The sequence below is a fragment of the Micropterus dolomieu genome, linkage group LG03, assembly GCF_021292245.1.
Source record: "Micropterus dolomieu isolate WLL.071019.BEF.003 ecotype Adirondacks linkage group LG03, ASM2129224v1, whole genome shotgun sequence".
Classification (NCBI taxonomy): domain Eukaryota; kingdom Metazoa; phylum Chordata; class Actinopteri; order Centrarchiformes; family Centrarchidae; genus Micropterus; species Micropterus dolomieu.
In genome coordinates this window covers 30747309-30764991 of record NC_060152.1, presented here as the reverse complement: position 1 = coordinate 30764991, position 17683 = coordinate 30747309, and the positions used below count along the sequence as shown (strand labels likewise).

Here is a 17683-nt window from a genome sequence, read left to right as displayed (position 1 = left end):
TTTGTAGTGGAGATGAGTGGTACCCGGTGGGGTCTTCTGCTGTTGTAGCCCATCCGCCTCAAGGTTGTGCGTGTTGTGGCTTCACAAATGCTTTGCTGCATACCTCGGTTGTAACGAGTGGTTATTTCAGTCAAAGTTGCTCTTCTATCAGCTTGAATCAGTCGGCCCATTCTCCTCTGACCTCTAGCATCAACAAGGCATTTTCGCCCACAGGACTGCCGCATACTGGATGTTTTTCCCTTTTCACACCATTCTTTGTAAACCCTAGAAATGGTTGTGCGTGAAAATCCCAGTAACTGAGCAGATTGTGAAATACTCAGACCGGCCCGTCTGGCACCAACAACCGTGCCACGCTCAAAATTGCTCAAATCACCTTTCTTTCCCATTCTGACATTCAGTTTTGAGTTCAGGAGATTGTCTTGACCAGGACCACAACCCTAAATGCATTGAAGCAACTGCCATGTGATTGGTTGATTAGATAATTGCATTAATGAGAAATTGAACAGGTGTTCCTAATAATCCTTTAGGTGAGTGTATAGTATAAGGTGACATATTAATTCTATTGAAAACTGTCAGCTGCTGTGATGCCCATCACATTGTGGTATTCTGATAATTGCAGATACTTGGAAGGTGGCATATGCAACAGCCGTTACATGACTTATCTTCCTGCTTCCTACAAAATGGAACAAGAACAATGAGTTCTAAATAAAAAATAACAATTTGAATTCTAACATCAATTAAGTTATGACCCCAATATTACCAAAGAGGTCTAACAGAATCAAAGAGTCAATGGCTTGAAAACAAAACATTAAGTTTAGTAAATAAATTATCAAAAAAGGCCCCAAAAAAATCAACCCCAAACAATCAAAACAACGAGTCTGATGGGCTGGCCAAAATGAATATAAGAAAGGGAAGCCCCCCAGGCCAGCCGACAAAGGGCAGTTGGATCTGGAGTCTTCCTTCTACCCTAAACCAAACAGAAATAAAGCCATGAAGAAAAGACTACCAAACCCGTCAGAACATACATAAAACAGTCAAGAAACAAGAATCTACAAACACACAGGTCACAAACCATCTGAAATTCAAATACTGAGAGAAGGTTTGTAACACACATACAAAGCAATGGCTGAAACTGAAACAACTCTTTGAAGACTGAGTGCACAGGATACAATACAATCCACACATACAAATATATATATACACACTTTAGTCGTGCATGTGTTGGTGTGCACGTATACACACACACACACACACACACCTATTTTGTGTTATTGTATTGTTAAATGTTTCTGGTCTCTGTTTTATATTGCTCTCCTGGATCTTATTGCCTGTACTGGATGTATTTATTGTATGTACTTTAATGGTTGTAATTTGGTAAACTCAACCCCCATTTCTGTTTTAGCTTTAAAAAGCCTGACCAGGGCCAGGTGTTGCAAATTAGTCATGGCTAGAAACCTGTATGCGTGGCATCTACTTTGTATACTTTATGAAGCAATGTCTCATGCATTTGTCCCTGTCAAATAAACAAAACTGCTGCAGTCATAACTGGAAGGTGGGCAAGAGAGAGAACCAAGGCTCCTACCCCAATCTTTATTGTCTCTTCACTTAATCAGACCAAACATGATACACTTGAGGAAAGAACAGAAGACATCAAGAGTCACAATCATTTGCACATCATAACCAGCAGGGGGGGAGGGGGTGTAACAAATGGCTTTTCAAAATAAAGAAAAGCTGTGTCTAGGTAACACACAAAATACTCCCAACAAGTTTTTCCATTTTAGTCCTTAAAACAGATAAAGTACTTATTTTAATATTCATGCCTTAGCTTATTTCATTAATAGATTCAATTGGCTCTTTTCAAATTAATCATAAACCCAATCACTGTTTTACAGCCTCAACCTTGTTTTGACATCTGGCATTGAAATTGAACATTTAATTGTCTTTTCACAGAATCCCTTTTTATCAGACCACTATTTAATAACTCATGAGTTCCTATTACCGGCCCACACACCATTAGGCAAAAATTACACAAGATGTCTATCTGATAGTGCTGAAGCTAAATTTAAGGAAGGGATTCCATTAAATTTAATACCATATCTCAATATAACTATAACTATGGGACTCCATGCTAACTTCAGTCCCTCCCAAATTGATCATCTTTTTGATAGTGCTGCAGGCTCACTTGAAAATTACACTTGACTCTGTTGCCCCTCTAAAAAAGAAGATTATAAATCAAAGATGGTTAGCTCCATGGTACAACACAGAAACTACAAATTAAAGCAAACATTGCGGAAAGTTGTAAGGAAATGTCTTTCCACCGATGTGGAATAATCTTGTTTAATCTGGTAAGATAGTCTTAAAACTTATAGGAAGGCTCTCTGTAATGCCAGAGCAGCATCTTACTCATCATTAATACTAAACTCCAGGTTTCTTTTCAGCTCCGTATCCAGGCTGACAGAGAGTCACAGCTCTATTGACCCATGTATTCCTAAAACCCTCAGCAGTAACGACTTCATGAGCTTTTTTAATGATAAAATTCTAATTATTAGAGACTAAATTCATCTGACTTTACTGAGATTCTCTTCTGAGTAAAGTAAAAACAAAATAATTTGACTTTTTACATAACAATAGTTTATTTGAGGATATTCAGCGCATCATAGCACAGAGACAGCATGGTGAAATTACAAATGATCTTCTAATTGCATCAGACAAAAGACTTGTCCCTGTACTGAGAGTTGAACATTTAATTGGCATTATGGAGCCGTTCCAAGCTGGTTTAAGTCCTATATATCAGATCAATCTCAGGTTGTACGTGTTAATGATGAATCCTCCATGCACCATCTTTTCCTATAGAGCTCCTAGTCCCTTGTTACACCACTGCGCTCCCAGAATGCAGGATTACTTGTGGTTTCCTGGAGTCTCCAAACGTAGAATGGGAGCCAGAGCCTTCAGCTATCAAGCTCCTCTCCTGTGGAACCATGTCCCAGTTTGGGTTCGGAAGGCAGACACCATATCCACATTTAAGGAGGCTTAAGACTTTTTGTGCTTTCTCATCCCTCTCCTCTCTCCTTCTGTCACTTTCTGCAGGTGTTTCTGGCTCCTGAGCTGTGGAGTCTGGATCTGTGGTTGACGGCCACGTGCTGCCCCCGTGTTCCTGCTGGACACCAGCTGCTCCATTATTATTATTAGTCCTATTATTATTATCATTATTATTGCGATCATTTTTATTTAAATTGAATTATTGATATTTGTATTATTACCACTAGTACTATTATTTCACATATCTCTATGTGGAAATTTTGCATTGTGCTACCATGTGTTCTCTTTCCTCCTGCTGTCTCTCTCTCCCTCTCTTTCTAATTCTCTCTCCCCTTTCCCCCTCCCCACTCTAAGTCTAGGTTCTGCTCAAGGTTTCTACGTGTTAAAAGGGAGTTTTTCCTTGCCACTGTTGCAAACTGCTTGCTCATGGTGGGAATTGCAGGTAATGGTCTCTGTAATGAGTAAAACAAAGAGTACAGCCTAGACTTGTGCTATTTGAAAAGTGAAATGAGATAACTTCTGTTATGAATTGGCGCTGCATAAATAAAACTGTCTTTTAATAAATCTGACAAGGGATTGATGTGGATTACGGGATCGGGTTGAGAACAGCAGGTTCATCAAGCCCATATGGTTCAATATGGATCAGGCCTTAATATAATTCTCTTTGCGTGATCTGCTAAATTGTATTGCATAAACACAGATACTAAACTGTTTCATAACCAGGGGATTTGAGCAAAGCTGCCCATCCATGAATTCTCTCTTTTCAGTGTCTATTTATTGCACAGTGTGCATTTGCATTTTGTCCAGCTGCTGTGTGTGGGTGGGACAACAATGTTTACTGACAAGAACAATAAAGCACAGTCCTTTGTGTACAAGTCCAGCTTATGGAAAGATCAAGGCCCTGTTCTTCTTACATGGATACTCAAGTCCTTAAGCCCAAACCTGCAAAAGTGCAGGATCATCAACAGTTAGCTGGATCATTTTAGGGTGAACCTCATAAACTTATTTTCAAATACAAATAGCTCATTATTACAATTACATCAATAGAGTGTTGATATAATTATGATTTTAGATGGGAACATGCAAATCATTATGCTCTGTTGGTGTAAATTTTCAGAATGAAGAGATACCTGTACTTATACACGATCAAATATACACACCTACTTCATGTAACTGCAATCATGTGAATTTTTGTGCAATCCGATCAAATGAATGCTGAACATAGTTTTGCTGAACAGTCCATTAATTTTTTTTTTCTTCTTTTAGGACATTTCTAATTAAGAGTGCACAGTTAAGTCAAGATAACTTAATCCAGGATTAGCAAATCAGTCCTCAAACTGCTTTCAAATAACCAAATAAAATGGATTAGAATTAACAGGATTATTTTAGCCAGATAGCCTGATAACAACATGTTAGTCTGAATTAGTTAAGCCACATTTGAAGAACAGGGATTGGGAGTTAAAACAGACCGTGCATCTTCCATTTTTACATTTGCATTTACATTCCTCACCACTTGCTTTTTGCAGGGACCTTCTTCTTTTCACATACACACACAAACAAACAACAAAAACATAATGCTTATTCTATCAACTAACAAATTAACCTATACAAGTAGACTCCATGAAGCAGAACAGGCTGTGTGGGTGCTAAAATTGGACCTAAACTGCTGCATCTCTACACAACTGAAACCATGAAAGCTTTGTCACACCTTCACTTAAATATACACATTTATGGTTTACCACTGTGCTAGCAGCAGGAACACAGCTCACCACAAACTGCTTGCTGCTCTCAATAGTAGGATAGCTGCTGATTGTGTAACAACTGCGTGCACAGTGCAGAGACGTGACATATTAATGGATTTGTCTCATTAGCTACAAAGGTTACTTTCCACCACTTCATTAATTACTGTAATAGCTGCCACTGTTAAAACATGTGAGATAGGATTGGTGCAATGGGGATTCGTGGATTGCTTGTTTAAGCATTTTATCACTCTTTTCATATGGGTGTTGACAGAAGTGGGTCTGCATTCTGTGATGGACTGATACGTGCATTTTACATTAATATGTCAATAAGATATTTAAGTGCAGAGTCTGCAAAGGAGGAATTCAGAAATTGCATTAAATCCACATAAACATTTTTTATAAACCAGCTGACACTTTAAGAATTTTCAGGGTAGTTTCAATAGGTTTGGTGACACTGGCTAGAAGACAATGCTGTTCCAGATTACGGCTCAGGCCTGCATATTAATAACAACATTTCTGAAACAAGGAAATTCGTCGACCATCGGATGTGAAAAATGAAACCAATCTATCTTTGGTGTTATTTTCACATATACCACATTATGCAAAATGAGTGTGTCGATGTCCCCTTTAAAACCAATCTGTGCTCCAAAACTTTTATCTTGCTTTATGCAGAACTCTCTTTCAGTGTTATAGATGTGGAAGATCTGAAGATAGGACATCTGCAGTTCCTCACTTTAATTAGTTTTTTTGACTTCTGCAACATTATGAACACCTTTCACGATGTTACCTTGTATATCATCTGTAGAGCTGAGTTAATATGGGATGATACAAGAAGATACAGGTCAACGTTAAACTCCCTACCTCATTTCTCCTGCAGTGTGTAGCAGTTTTGCAGACACTGCAAAGAAAAGCAAGGCAGTTTATGCAAGGAATGTCAATGGGCAAGATAAATCCTGCTCCAAGAAAATGGGATTTTGCCTTTGTTATTTTTTGCCAAAGAATGTCCTCTTTCTCTTTACATTCCTCCCTCGTGGGTACACATCACCTGTTTTTACATATGGAGACAAGATTATTTTATATATAACGCATTTCATTACAACCAAACTCAATGTGCTTACATTAAAATGCATGTGCAACGAGGCACCCACCAATCCAAAGACAGTGAAGACCCCACAGACATAAACCACAGACACAGAAATGCACCAAGGGATTATTTAAAAGGCTGCACTACGTATATTACTGACATCTGAAAATAACTCAGAGGTTCCTGATTTACCCACTATATTTCACATAGCTGCGTGTGAATGAATTACCTGTCTTTGGTTGAAGTACGTTAGTCTTATCTTTATTTAGCTGTAAAAGCATCAGTTCCATCTGTGACTGTTGTCAAGCAGGAATATGTATAATTTAAAAAAGCAGTGGTCCAATAATTGACCCTTGTTAAATCCCTGATTCATTCTTTTAGAATGAAATCTTCAGATGTAAACATAGCAGTTCCTTTCCAATAAAGACCCTGACAATGTTGAGTGCTTCTTCATAACAGTGAGGATTCATTACTAAATAAAAAAATAATCATAGTCTGGAAAAACACTGCCTACTCTGTTTTACAATCAAAAACTCAGGTAATCTGCTTCTGCTTCATCGGGACTATGTGAGTGTGTTTCAATCACATTTAATTGATAGTCACCAAACAACTGAGCAACTGGCAGTCAGATTTGGATTTAGATGTTGCAAAACCCCGCATCAAAATGTGACATCACCTTCTTCCTACTGCGTCCCATCTACTTCAAACATTTGAGAAGCACGCAGACAAACACACAAAAGCACAAAATCTTTCATCTGAAATAACCAAAACTGTGACTTAGGCAGAAGATGTTGTGTTCATGCGCAACTGTGTCACTCAGAAAATATGTTTTCAGGGATTTTGTAGAAGTGAACAGCAAAGGCTTGAAGTCTTTCAAATAGAATGTCATGATCAACCGTATCAAAGGCAGCTATGAGATTAAGCAAAACTAAAATGGGAGTGGAAGGATGAAACCCGAAACTGATCTGTTCATGTGAAAAACAATATTTACATTCATCTCACAGTTCTCAAGAAAGCTTCTGAAAGAGTACATCATGAAAAGTTGGCAGAATGATGAATCATTTACAATGGTTCAGAAATAAAAATAGATAAAGATACAATATAGAGGAAAATGTTTGGATCCTCTAGGTTAACCTCGGAACAATGGCTATACGTGCGCATTGCAGTGACATTACTCTCAGTATTAAGTCTTTTTTCACTCTAAGCTGATGAGGGCCGACTCCGTTCAGCATCGAGGTGAACCTCATTATAGACTCCAAACATTTCTTTTTGTTCAGAAAGCCTCCCCTTTGCTTCAGCAGATACTTGATGAATTATGAAGCTCTGGAGCTCCTCCCCGAGCGGCTCAGCTCTTTCATCTCAGGACTGTCCCTGTCTTTGTTTCTTTTTGTGAGAATGGGTTTTAACAGGGCCTCTCTCTCTCTCTGCCTGCTTGTCTCCAAGACACATAGATCTAATGGCCTCAGATTCCCTAAACTGCAGGAGGAATCCAGCTTTGTTTTATGGGCCAGAGACGATGTTTCCTGGTAGGGAAATAAAGTATTGTGGATCTGTTGCTCTGCCAGGATAACACTGCTTTTTTTTTCAGTATATGCACAGTGATAGAACTGAATAAAATAGAATAGATAGATTTACATGTTGACCAATAAAGAAACAGTCTGTAGGGCAACACTTTTTTATCAATAATAAGACATTACACAATTTAATAAGAAATGAATTAAGCTTCTTACACTTTTCGAAGTCTGCAGTTGTAAATGTTAATAAGTTGTTTTGTGAATTTTGTTCCAAATGCTAAGCAGCTATTTCCAGAAGATCAGAGAAACGATCCATTGGGGTTGTCTTTCTGTTGAACTAAAGAGCTAAACAGACAATTCAAGTGTCCTGTGGTAGGAGGAAAAACACCAGCCACAACCGTACATCCACCCATTTTCCACCGCTCATCTGGGTCTGAGTAGGGGTGGCAGCAGGCTGGTAGCCCATATGCAATTTCCCCTTATCTCTGCATCTGCTACTTCAATTTTGATCATTCTTTTATGTTTGTGCCCGAGTCCTCCAAGTGCAAAACCATTTATAAATGGCTAAGTGGCTTATCAGAAAGTAGTCCCAAACATGGACCTTGTTCACAGCAGCATGAAGTTTCAACAAATGTCTTAAAGTGGATATCTTTCTCCATTGGGAATTCCAGCTCATTGCTTCCGGTGTGAATAAGTAACCACTGGCGCAATCTGGGCCTACAGTTGACATAAAGCCACGGTCATGTACGCTGGCTCTTGTTTTCACAGTGTATCCAATAGTTTCTGTGAAATTCATTTATTTCATTGGCTCCTGCGCCCCGCGCTGTTTGCGTGCCATACGCTCTTCCCGCTGTCCGTCACGCGCTGTCTTTCGCTGTTCTCTTGCGCCAGAGCGTCTTAAGCGGTGAGGGTGCTCTCCTGTCATTGGTCGCTCCCGTTGTCTGTCAAGCTCGCTCTACCGTGGGATTGGGTTTCTCCAGGAGCTGTGTCCCTCTTGGCCGTACCTGTCTCTCCGTGAGAGGCTAACAGCTCTTCCTGCTCCACGAGGAGCTCCCGCCCCTTCAGCCCAAGGAAGGAAGGAAGGAGGAACTGCTCGAGACGCATGTGTCACTTCCAGTGTGCTGCGAAACCCTGCTGCTATGTGACTCCCCGGGATTATTTAGCTGGTTTTGCGGTTGGTGGGGAAGTAAGGTTAGAAAGTTTGGATTTACAGTCGGTGTTTTGGGGGTTGCGGGGCGCGCAGGGAAGGTAGTGCAAGTGGTTTCGGAAGTGGAGCGTGGCAGCGAAAAGGAAGAAGGGGGGGAGCTTTCCAATCCTGTGTGATAGAAGATAGCTCGCTTCGCTTGCTTGCCACGACGGGACTGACGTAGAATATGGCGGAGCATCACCCGGTTTCCGACAACAAACACAAATCCTCACTGAACTCCGGAGCGTCGTACTCGGGGAACGGACGCAGCAGCACGGCGGTCGCGGAGAGAGGCAGCAACGCCGGGGCAGGAGGAGGTCTGTCCGGCGGCCTGTCGCAGCCAGCAGGGTGGCAGTCCTTGCTGTCTTTTACCATCCTGTTCCTGGCCTGGCTGGCCGGTTTCAGCTCCAGGCTCTTCGCTGTCATTCGCTTCGAGAGCATCATTCACGAGTTTGACCCCTGGTGAGTTTGTTCCCCTCCACACCCCGAGGTGGTTTGACCCGTTTGTCATGATAGGCTGCAACAAATGGACAGTGAGCCCCGCTGCACTGTGAGGAAGTTTGTTTTAAAACATGTCAAGTGAACGGTTCTAATATCATATCTTGTCACGCGCCTGAATTCACAAATGTCCTTGTTTCCAAATGCACATATTTGGTTTTCTCTGTATCTCGCCAGGAGCATTAAGCTGATGGGAAAAATACACCACTTAATTTGGGCTCAGTTTAGTTAGTGCATTGTACCAGCCAGTGGAGGAGGAGGAGGAGGAGGAGGAGGGGGTCGTCAAAGCAGAGTAAATGAGGACAATGGTGACAGCTTCATCTGACGCGGGCTGAACCCGGAAAGACGCAGCCGCGAGGTGACTGGATGAAGTCCTTCTAACGCAGATTTCTTCTCTGTTTACCCGCCGGGTATTTAATCACCTCTGCTGATTACAGAGTCTAATATAGTCTGTGTGCCACACAAATACTCCAATAGGAGCACATCATGGGCCTCAGCAACTTTACAGGGAGCAAATTATACCATATCCTGCACATAATTCCTGCAGGCTTTGGCAGGACATCAGCATATTATCCTTAATAAAATATTGTTTGTCCTTTTAGAAAAAAAACATGCTTCTTATTCTACATGATAATTTTCAGTATTCCCTTTCAGATAGCTTTTGGAAGTCTCATTTAACCCTTGCAGTAAGAGCATTTCAGCAAGACTTGCATTGAGTACTTTGGCCGTGTTGCGGTACAAGCTGCTGGTTTTAAGTGTGAAAAGGGTTTCCTCACACTGTGTCAGACATTAGTGCAGCCAGGCGGCAGCTGACAGTTGGACAGTGAGGTTAGCAGACTTTGCTGCAAGTCAAGACAAGCTGTAAGGATGCCTAGTCAAACTCTTTGACTAGCCTAGGCACCCTGACACCTGAAATGACTTTCAAAGCCATATGAATCTGAATACTGACTTATTGTCACGCAGGATAAGCATGAAGATGTACAAAAATCAGACTCTTGGACTAAGCATGTCTGCATTCCCTTCCAATACATATGATTTCTCAAAGCTTACCAGATTACACAGGCCAGCGCTTTGCCTAACCAGAGCCGATGCTCTGCCGTCATATTGTTTGTATTTAATTTCAAAACCTCTACCAGCTTGGCTTTTGCCAGAAATTGTCCAAGCCTTTTATTTGTACTCCAAGGGACTGTTGCATGGCACAAGCTTGCATTGCATCAGTGAAAGCATTTAATGATTATTCTGAGACCAGCAGTGGGGATTAAAACTGCCAGCTTCACGTCTGTCTGCTGAATAAAAGAGGAGGCTTGAGAGCTTTGGCTGGGCGAGAATCCCTCAGTTTCGGTGTGTCACTGTCTAAAAGCCTAATATGGCACGACATGGAGTGAAATTTATTCATACACTACTTCATTGTTCTATGATTCTCGCTTTGCTATCAGAGTGGCAGCATTATGTAAACTAGATGTTTGGATGGCTGAGGAGACATGTGTGAGACCTGCTGTGGTGGGGGGGTTATACCCTGCAGGAAATGAGCAGATGATGCAATATGTTAAAGATCAGGTAATATTTGTTCTACATTTAACACCTGCTTAATGTATTAAAATCAGTCATACATTTTTGAATTGCATTACAGAATGCACCAATTGATTTTTACATCAAAGGTAATAAATCAGTTTTCAAATAGTGATTTGAATGTCTTAGGCAGGCGTTAACAATCTTCCTCGCCTCATGTGTTGGAGGGGAAACCCCTGGAGTGTGTGTGTGTGTGTGGATTTGTGAAGAGGAAATGGCTCGTCTTTGACTGTTGTAAATGTACCACAGGCTTGAGTTTGAACCTGCTGTTTTTCTGTCAAACAGACATTTTATTTGTGGGGAAGGAGTCACATTTTCTTTTCTTCAGAGGTCATACTAAAGAAACTTCAAGGTTGTCGGGCATTCAGGAGGATGAAAGCAGCTTGGATTCCAACCTTTTCCAATCACTGTTTGACGACGGTTCCCTCAATCCCACAACCTCACTGTGAGGTTGTCGTCATTCTGGAGCTTATCTTTAAAAGAGGATCGCAGGAGAGCGAACAGTCGTGTCACCCCACTGCTACCCTGTTTGCGCCCTCTCTCTCTCTCTCTCCCTCTCGCACACTCTCTAATACGTCCTTTTGATGTGGCTAGTTAATAGTCTTTTTTTTTTTTTTCCCTTCAGAAGTACTAGATCGCGCTTATTAGAACTGACAGCAAAGCGGGTCGGGACTGGCAACAGGCAGCCGGCCCCATAGATGTTATGCTTTGAGTTTGGGCTGTATTAATCAGGCACGGAACAGCATCAGAAAGAAAAAAAATCCCCAGCTCCATTAGTACTTATGTCTGTGTCTGATGCACTAAAGGTTGCTAGCTAGAGAGCTGGACCTCCCTCAGAGTGAGGTCTGGCAAGGAGACGGCGTCTGATCTACCTGTCATCTTGTGCTCAAAGCTCCAGCTCATAGAATAATGGTGTATATAGAACTTTTTTTAGTGCAATTAGTGTCACTTGGTGTCTAGTTGATATCAATGCAGTAATGAAATCATTCTTCTTTTTGTTAGCATTGTCGTCATATCTGCTTCACATCTCAAGTAACCAAGATGATCTGTAGGACTGGATGTCGAACCTCAGTACTATTTTGTTAATGACCAAAATGTGTATAGAACATGGAAAAGTACAGAAAGCTGGCACTGAATGTCTGGTCAGATTTGTTCTTTTTTGCTAATTTTTTTAGCATGTAATTCATGATTTAACGGTATATTCATTAGACAAAGTTCTTATACGGATGCTTGTGTTGTGACAAATCACTTGTGCTGCTGACCGTTGCTTTTGGCATTTTAAATGAAACATTTTGCTGGCAGAAGATTTTGTCAGCTGCAACTAATTAACATGAATGCCGTAGGTAACTTTCAAAGAGACCAACATCAAACTCTGCTGTTTTAAAGTGAGTATAAATAGATTTTTCATTTGTGGGAAATATACCAGTAAAACCTTCATTCACATGAATATTTTAAGCTTATCACCTTAAATAAACCATTCTGTGTCAGATACACACTTAAATCAACAGTATCTTCTGCTGCTTATCTCATTTCCAGGTTGAAGCTGCAGACTGTGAACATAAAGTTGGCTGACAGTCATGACTGTAGTGTTTCTACAGATGTCAACTGAATCTTATGCAGCGGTTATCAGCCACGTTAGAAGCATCGCTCTAGTGTCCTACTGAGATATCTTATCTTTTTAGTTTGAGTCACAAGTATTGGAAACTGAACCTAAATACGTTGGAAAAGCAGATTCTACTCGATTCATATTCAGTTAAAAAGCTATCAAACACAACATTAGTACCGACACTAGTCTCAAAAAATTTCTTTACCTAGCCATGGTTGGGTTTGTGTCTTAATATCCATGATGCCTGCAAAGTGATTTGAAAAGGACCTTGTGATCTTTAGAGGTAAAAAGCAAAGAGAGTGAGATTACAATGGATCCAGTCTAATACGAGAATTCTGTTCTGTCTTTCTTCTCTCGTGCACAAATGGAAAATTGGCCTTATGTTTATTGAGAATAGATGTGATAAAGTGTGCACTGTTGTTGCACCCAGGCTACAGAGTGGACTATCAGTTGTGCCATTACACGGCACTCACAGAAGAGGATCAGGTTTTGTGTTCTGTAATGAACAGGTATTAGACCCAGGTTGCGTTGCTGTTGTACATCTGTCTGAAAATATCAAATTCTTCCTCTGTGTTTTGTGCGAGGAAAAGGTGCTTTTGAAGGTGAAAATAAAAAAGGGAGGGGGGGGGGGGCTTGGGAGGAGAAATGAAAAGTGCCTGCTTGAAACAGAATAGGAAAGCAGATCCCACATTTAGCTTCATTTACACTGGCTGCCTCTTCAGATCTGATTCTTTCCTCACTTGTTTCTGCTAAATCATTTCATCTCTTCACTGCTGTTAAGGTCAAATGATGGAGTAAATTACAGGACATTCCTGTATTTTCCCTGCCTCAGAACCACTGCGTAAAACAAAAAAATGGATCCAAGTCAGCAGTGCAGCACAAGGCTATGTCTGGATTTTGGCCGATGATTCATGAGAGCAAGTACTGTCCTGCTGTGTCCGACTAGGTGCTTTCAGCGGTGCGCCCTGCTCGCTCACAGGGGTCATGCCAGTTTGTGCCTCTAGCCAGCTCTGTTGCCAGACTAAGTCGGTCCACCTGAAACCTGATTCTTTAGCGGCAGTGAGTGACTCCGCCAGACACCATGGCTTTCACTGAGCAGTATAGGAAATGTTCTGTCCTGCTGTCTGCCAGTAACGGGCATCACACCAGCGGACGGACACTCTCACAGAGCCAGTGGGTGGCTGCAACCTTGTGCTGTTTAGACTTTACTCTGGCCATATTTGAGTTTAGGTTTTTGGTCTGACACAGAATGACCCCCAAAATAGCCGCCCCCCACACAATGAAATTCAATCATACAGAACAGCCCTTTATGAGGCTTATAATGTTCAGTTGTTGACAGAAGGGCTGGGCCTGTTGCTGCATTACTGCAGTAACATGATGCCTACCACAGAGCCGAGCTCATTACCGTCATCACTGCTACTACTTTCAGTAATTCGTTCTCTCAGTCTTCATTTCCTGGGAATGATGCACCATATTAATGGAAAGAACACATTATTATTATTATGTATAATAACCTTAAATGTTTATGAGATTATCTGAATAAACAAACAGGATTTAAGTGTCTGTTCCGCTCTGGGATGTGCTGCCCTATCACCATTATGAGAAAAATCACTGTTCCATCTGTCACTGTGCAATCATAGGAGAGGAGTTGAATCAACTTTATAGAAATTGCAGCCGCACTTGGTGGCGGTGTGTTGAAATGGATGGCATTATTTTTCTGATATTTTTCCACTGCCATATAGAATATTCTAACTATTCTAACTTGGGGTCATAAGCTGACCCCACAAGTGTAACTATCCTTGTTGGGGAGACTACAGTTAGACTGATCAGGTAGAGACAGCAGCTCAGGCGTCAGGCTCGCAGATATCGGTATTCTCAGGGAATCTGCCAAGGTTGAGTCCTACAAGAATGTTTACAAGAACTTACTGGCTCCACAGATTATAGTCCAACTCGTGGGTAGTAATAGATTCCAATATGACGTAGCATTGGAGTCTAAGATAGATTTGTTGTTCTGGGTTAAGGCCAGTTAAAGATGATCTTAAAGGGAAACCTACAGGCACTAGGGGAAAGACAGAAACATAAAAGGGACCAAAAGACGTTAGTGCTTGCTGACATTTGTTTGTTCACATGTTGTAGGGGGCGGCAGTGGCTCAGGAGAGCGGTAGAGCGGGTTGCCCGTTAATTGGAAGGTCGGCGGTTCAATCCCCGGCTCCTCCAGGCTGCATGTCGAAGTGTCCTTGGGCAAGATACTGAACCCCGAATTGCCTCTGGCGGCTGTTCCCCCAGTGAATGAATGTGTGTGACTGGTGAATGCAGATGTAGTGTAAAAGCGCTTTGAGTGGTCGAAAAGACTAGAAAGGCGCTATACAAGTACGGAGCGTTCACATTCACATCAGTGTATCTCCTCAGCCGGGCTCAATAAACAATATGTTAAGTCTTCATCAGTCTCTGAAACCTATTCATCACAACTGAACCTGACTCTCAATAGTTCTTCAACACACACAATATAATGTAGCCCAATTCACTACCACAATTTATTAACTCTTCTTTGTCGGTTTTACAAAGGTTGTATTTTTTAATGACTCATTGAAAAATTAAACCTGAGAATGTATCTTTACTTGGATTAAATGCATCAGTGGCAATTAGATAAAAATGTGGTTTGTTGCATGTGTCTTGACCAGCAGCTTGTCTGCGTTTACAACATTGTTCCTCTCTCACTTTGCATTACTGGCAGCATATTATGAGCTGTGTTCGCCTGTTTACCGTGAACTGTAGTCAGGATTGTGTTAGTGCAGTTATTGAGAGACGACTTTTGGATGTGTGGAGACATTTCAGGTGAAATTACGTTTGAAATGATCAGCTCTTTTTTTTTTTTTTTTTAAAAGCCCATGTGTTTTTCAGGAAAAATCAATACTTTGAAATTGAAGTCTTGTACTTACTGCCAGAATGTTAAAGCAGAGGGGTTTCTATTTGTTTGTAGTGTACAACATTTTTATAAAAAAAAAACTATGCTACCTGGTTATATTTGATCAACGCACACAGATCTCGGTTTATTTCTTTTCTAATTATTTACTGTGGGAAATAATATAATATGGGTTTCCCCTGAAAGGTCCTTTTGGTGCATGGTATGGCCCAGTGTTGGACCCAGTGTGCGAGTGATCTCTTGGATGTGCAGTGTAAAAACAACGTAGTGTAGCGATTCTTCTTCTCCTTTTGTTTAAATTTATTTTTATGTTTTTTAATTGGAAACCTTTAAAATTATATTGACCTCTATGTACGGACTGACTGTCAACGATTGCAGAGCTGCTGCTTCTAAACTCAAGCGAAGCCGACACTGGTACCATCAGGAGGTGACGGATTAGTAATTACTTTCCACATCACCACCTCCCTTTGCATAATAGAACATCTTCCCCTGTGTGCTAATTCAGCTGCTGTGGCACAGCACCACTGTGGTGTACCAGGAGGGCACGAACATCAGAAAAGTGTCATTAAAACATGTTCGAGCTTTGAAGGCCAATTCTGTCACAGTAATTTGTTTTTCACCAGGAAATCCTCCCCACCGTGTACATGTGGACGATCCCCTTTATTCAGCTTACATAATACTAATTCTGGTGTTTCATTATGCAACATCCAGAATGGAGATGAGTCATTTTAAGCTATCATTCAGATGGGAGGGTGAAATTATTTTACTCATGTAAATGTATTTCATTAGAGGAAGGTGACAGAAAGTGCTTCCCTTCACATTCAGCAGTTTTATTCTGTCTGCAATCTGAGGAAGTAGATGCAGTTATCACAGTTTATCAGGTTGTGCATCTATTAACGTTGCAGTATCTGCATGGTGGCATGGTTGCAGGTGGAGCTGTGTACTTTTCCAGCAGTGCTTTTTCGTGTGTGTGTGTGTGTGTGTGGCACGTGCCCATTTGCAAGTAGGGCTGTGATCTGCTGTGGCACTTCTGTGGAGGATAGTAACCCTAGAGCTAGATTTGTCCCAAAATACCAGTACTGTATGAGCATACTGACAGATTGTGATGATGAAACAGCTGTGCAATAAACTCTCGCGTTCTTGTCAGACATTCCCTGATCATGTCTCTTGTTTTTCAGTGTTGTTCTTTTTGCCTTTTTGGTTTATGTGATGTCACCCCAGTTTTCTTTGGTAGGCTGTTTCCTGAGTTGCCTCCAGCTTAAAGTGCACTACCTAAGTGAAGTGGTTTAACTGGTTGACCAGCTGAGAGTTTACAGATAATACATACAATATAAGATATCACTTATACATCTGGGGTTTGCATTTGTCACTCTTTTTTTTTGGACATTGTAAAGCAAATAGGGCTTTAACAAACTATTGACCCAGCTGTCAGTTGCTGTTTTGATTAACTGATTAATCATTACCATCTATAAAACATCAGAAAATGCTGAAAAGAGTCCCCATTATAATTTCCTACAGCCGAAGGAGATGTTTTTAGGTTACTTGTTTTGTCTAGCAGTCCAAAACCCAAAGATAGTATTAGATATGCAAAGTGATTGAAACAAAATAGTTTCCATTAATCTTAAATCTTCTTCATTGTAAATATCAATGATACAAAATAGACTGGCTTTGCATGCACAAACAACACCACAGTCTCCAAAGCAGGCTTCAGCGCTGACCTGCTGCACTGGTAGCTGGTATGCACGGGTATTTTATTTTATTTATTTCGCTAAACGGAAAGTTAATGTTGTGCAGCTTCCACCACGTGAGAGGCTGTAAGTAGCTGCTTAGCTCAGCCTCAGTTGTCTCTCTTTCAGGCAGTCCTGTCTTGTCAGTTGCTGCTTTGAGTCTTCTTTGGTCTCTTTGCATCCCTTGCTGTGCCTTCTGCGGATCCTGAAGCTTGTAAAGGTGTGTCAGAGTTATAGGTTTTTGTTGAGGCAGGCATGTCTTTTTGAACATCTTGAAGTGCCCGCTGCCTATTTCAACTGTGAGAAAAAGCACTTGATCTTTTTTCTACCTCCCCACTGCTCTGCCAACACTGGTGTCCTTAATACTTCTCTCTGCAGAGGGAGAGAGAGATGTCTGGCAGTTAGATATCGTGTTTTTTATAAAAATTTATTTTAGTTGAACTTTAGCCTAGCACCAAAATGTATTTATTTGTTAATACAGTTAAAATATCTATGCAACATTACCTTCATTTAACAATTTTAAGTATTTATAAATGCACCTGGATCTCCATTAGTGAAAATAAACTAATATTTCAGTAATATAGTGATTTTGATGTGTTGTCATTGAGTTTAGTAACCTTGCCATTGTGCTTTTTAATCTGATATAAGCCTATTTCTGATATTCACATGGATTTCCTGTATGATATTGGATAGCTGACATTTATATAACATCCTTGTGAAAGTAATTATAGAATTACATTAATCAGGGATGTTATGTAACTCACTTATGTTTGATATCTTTGACAGTTTGTCCTA

At 40.8% G+C, this 17683-nt stretch overlaps 1 protein-coding gene across 1 annotated transcript in view; it reads left to right on the top strand.

The window, feature by feature from the left end:
- The first annotated feature begins 8399 nt into the window (after positions 1-8399).
- LOC123968254 (dolichyl-diphosphooligosaccharide--protein glycosyltransferase subunit STT3B-like) overlaps positions 8400-17683 on the top strand; it is a 63588-nt gene continuing 54304 nt past the window's right edge. The window contains exon 1 of the mRNA XM_046044889.1: positions 8400-9027. Within this exon, the coding sequence (XP_045900845.1) occupies positions 8753-9027 (275 nt within the window). The 5' untranslated portion in view covers positions 8400-8752. The remainder of the gene's footprint in view (positions 9028-17683) is intronic.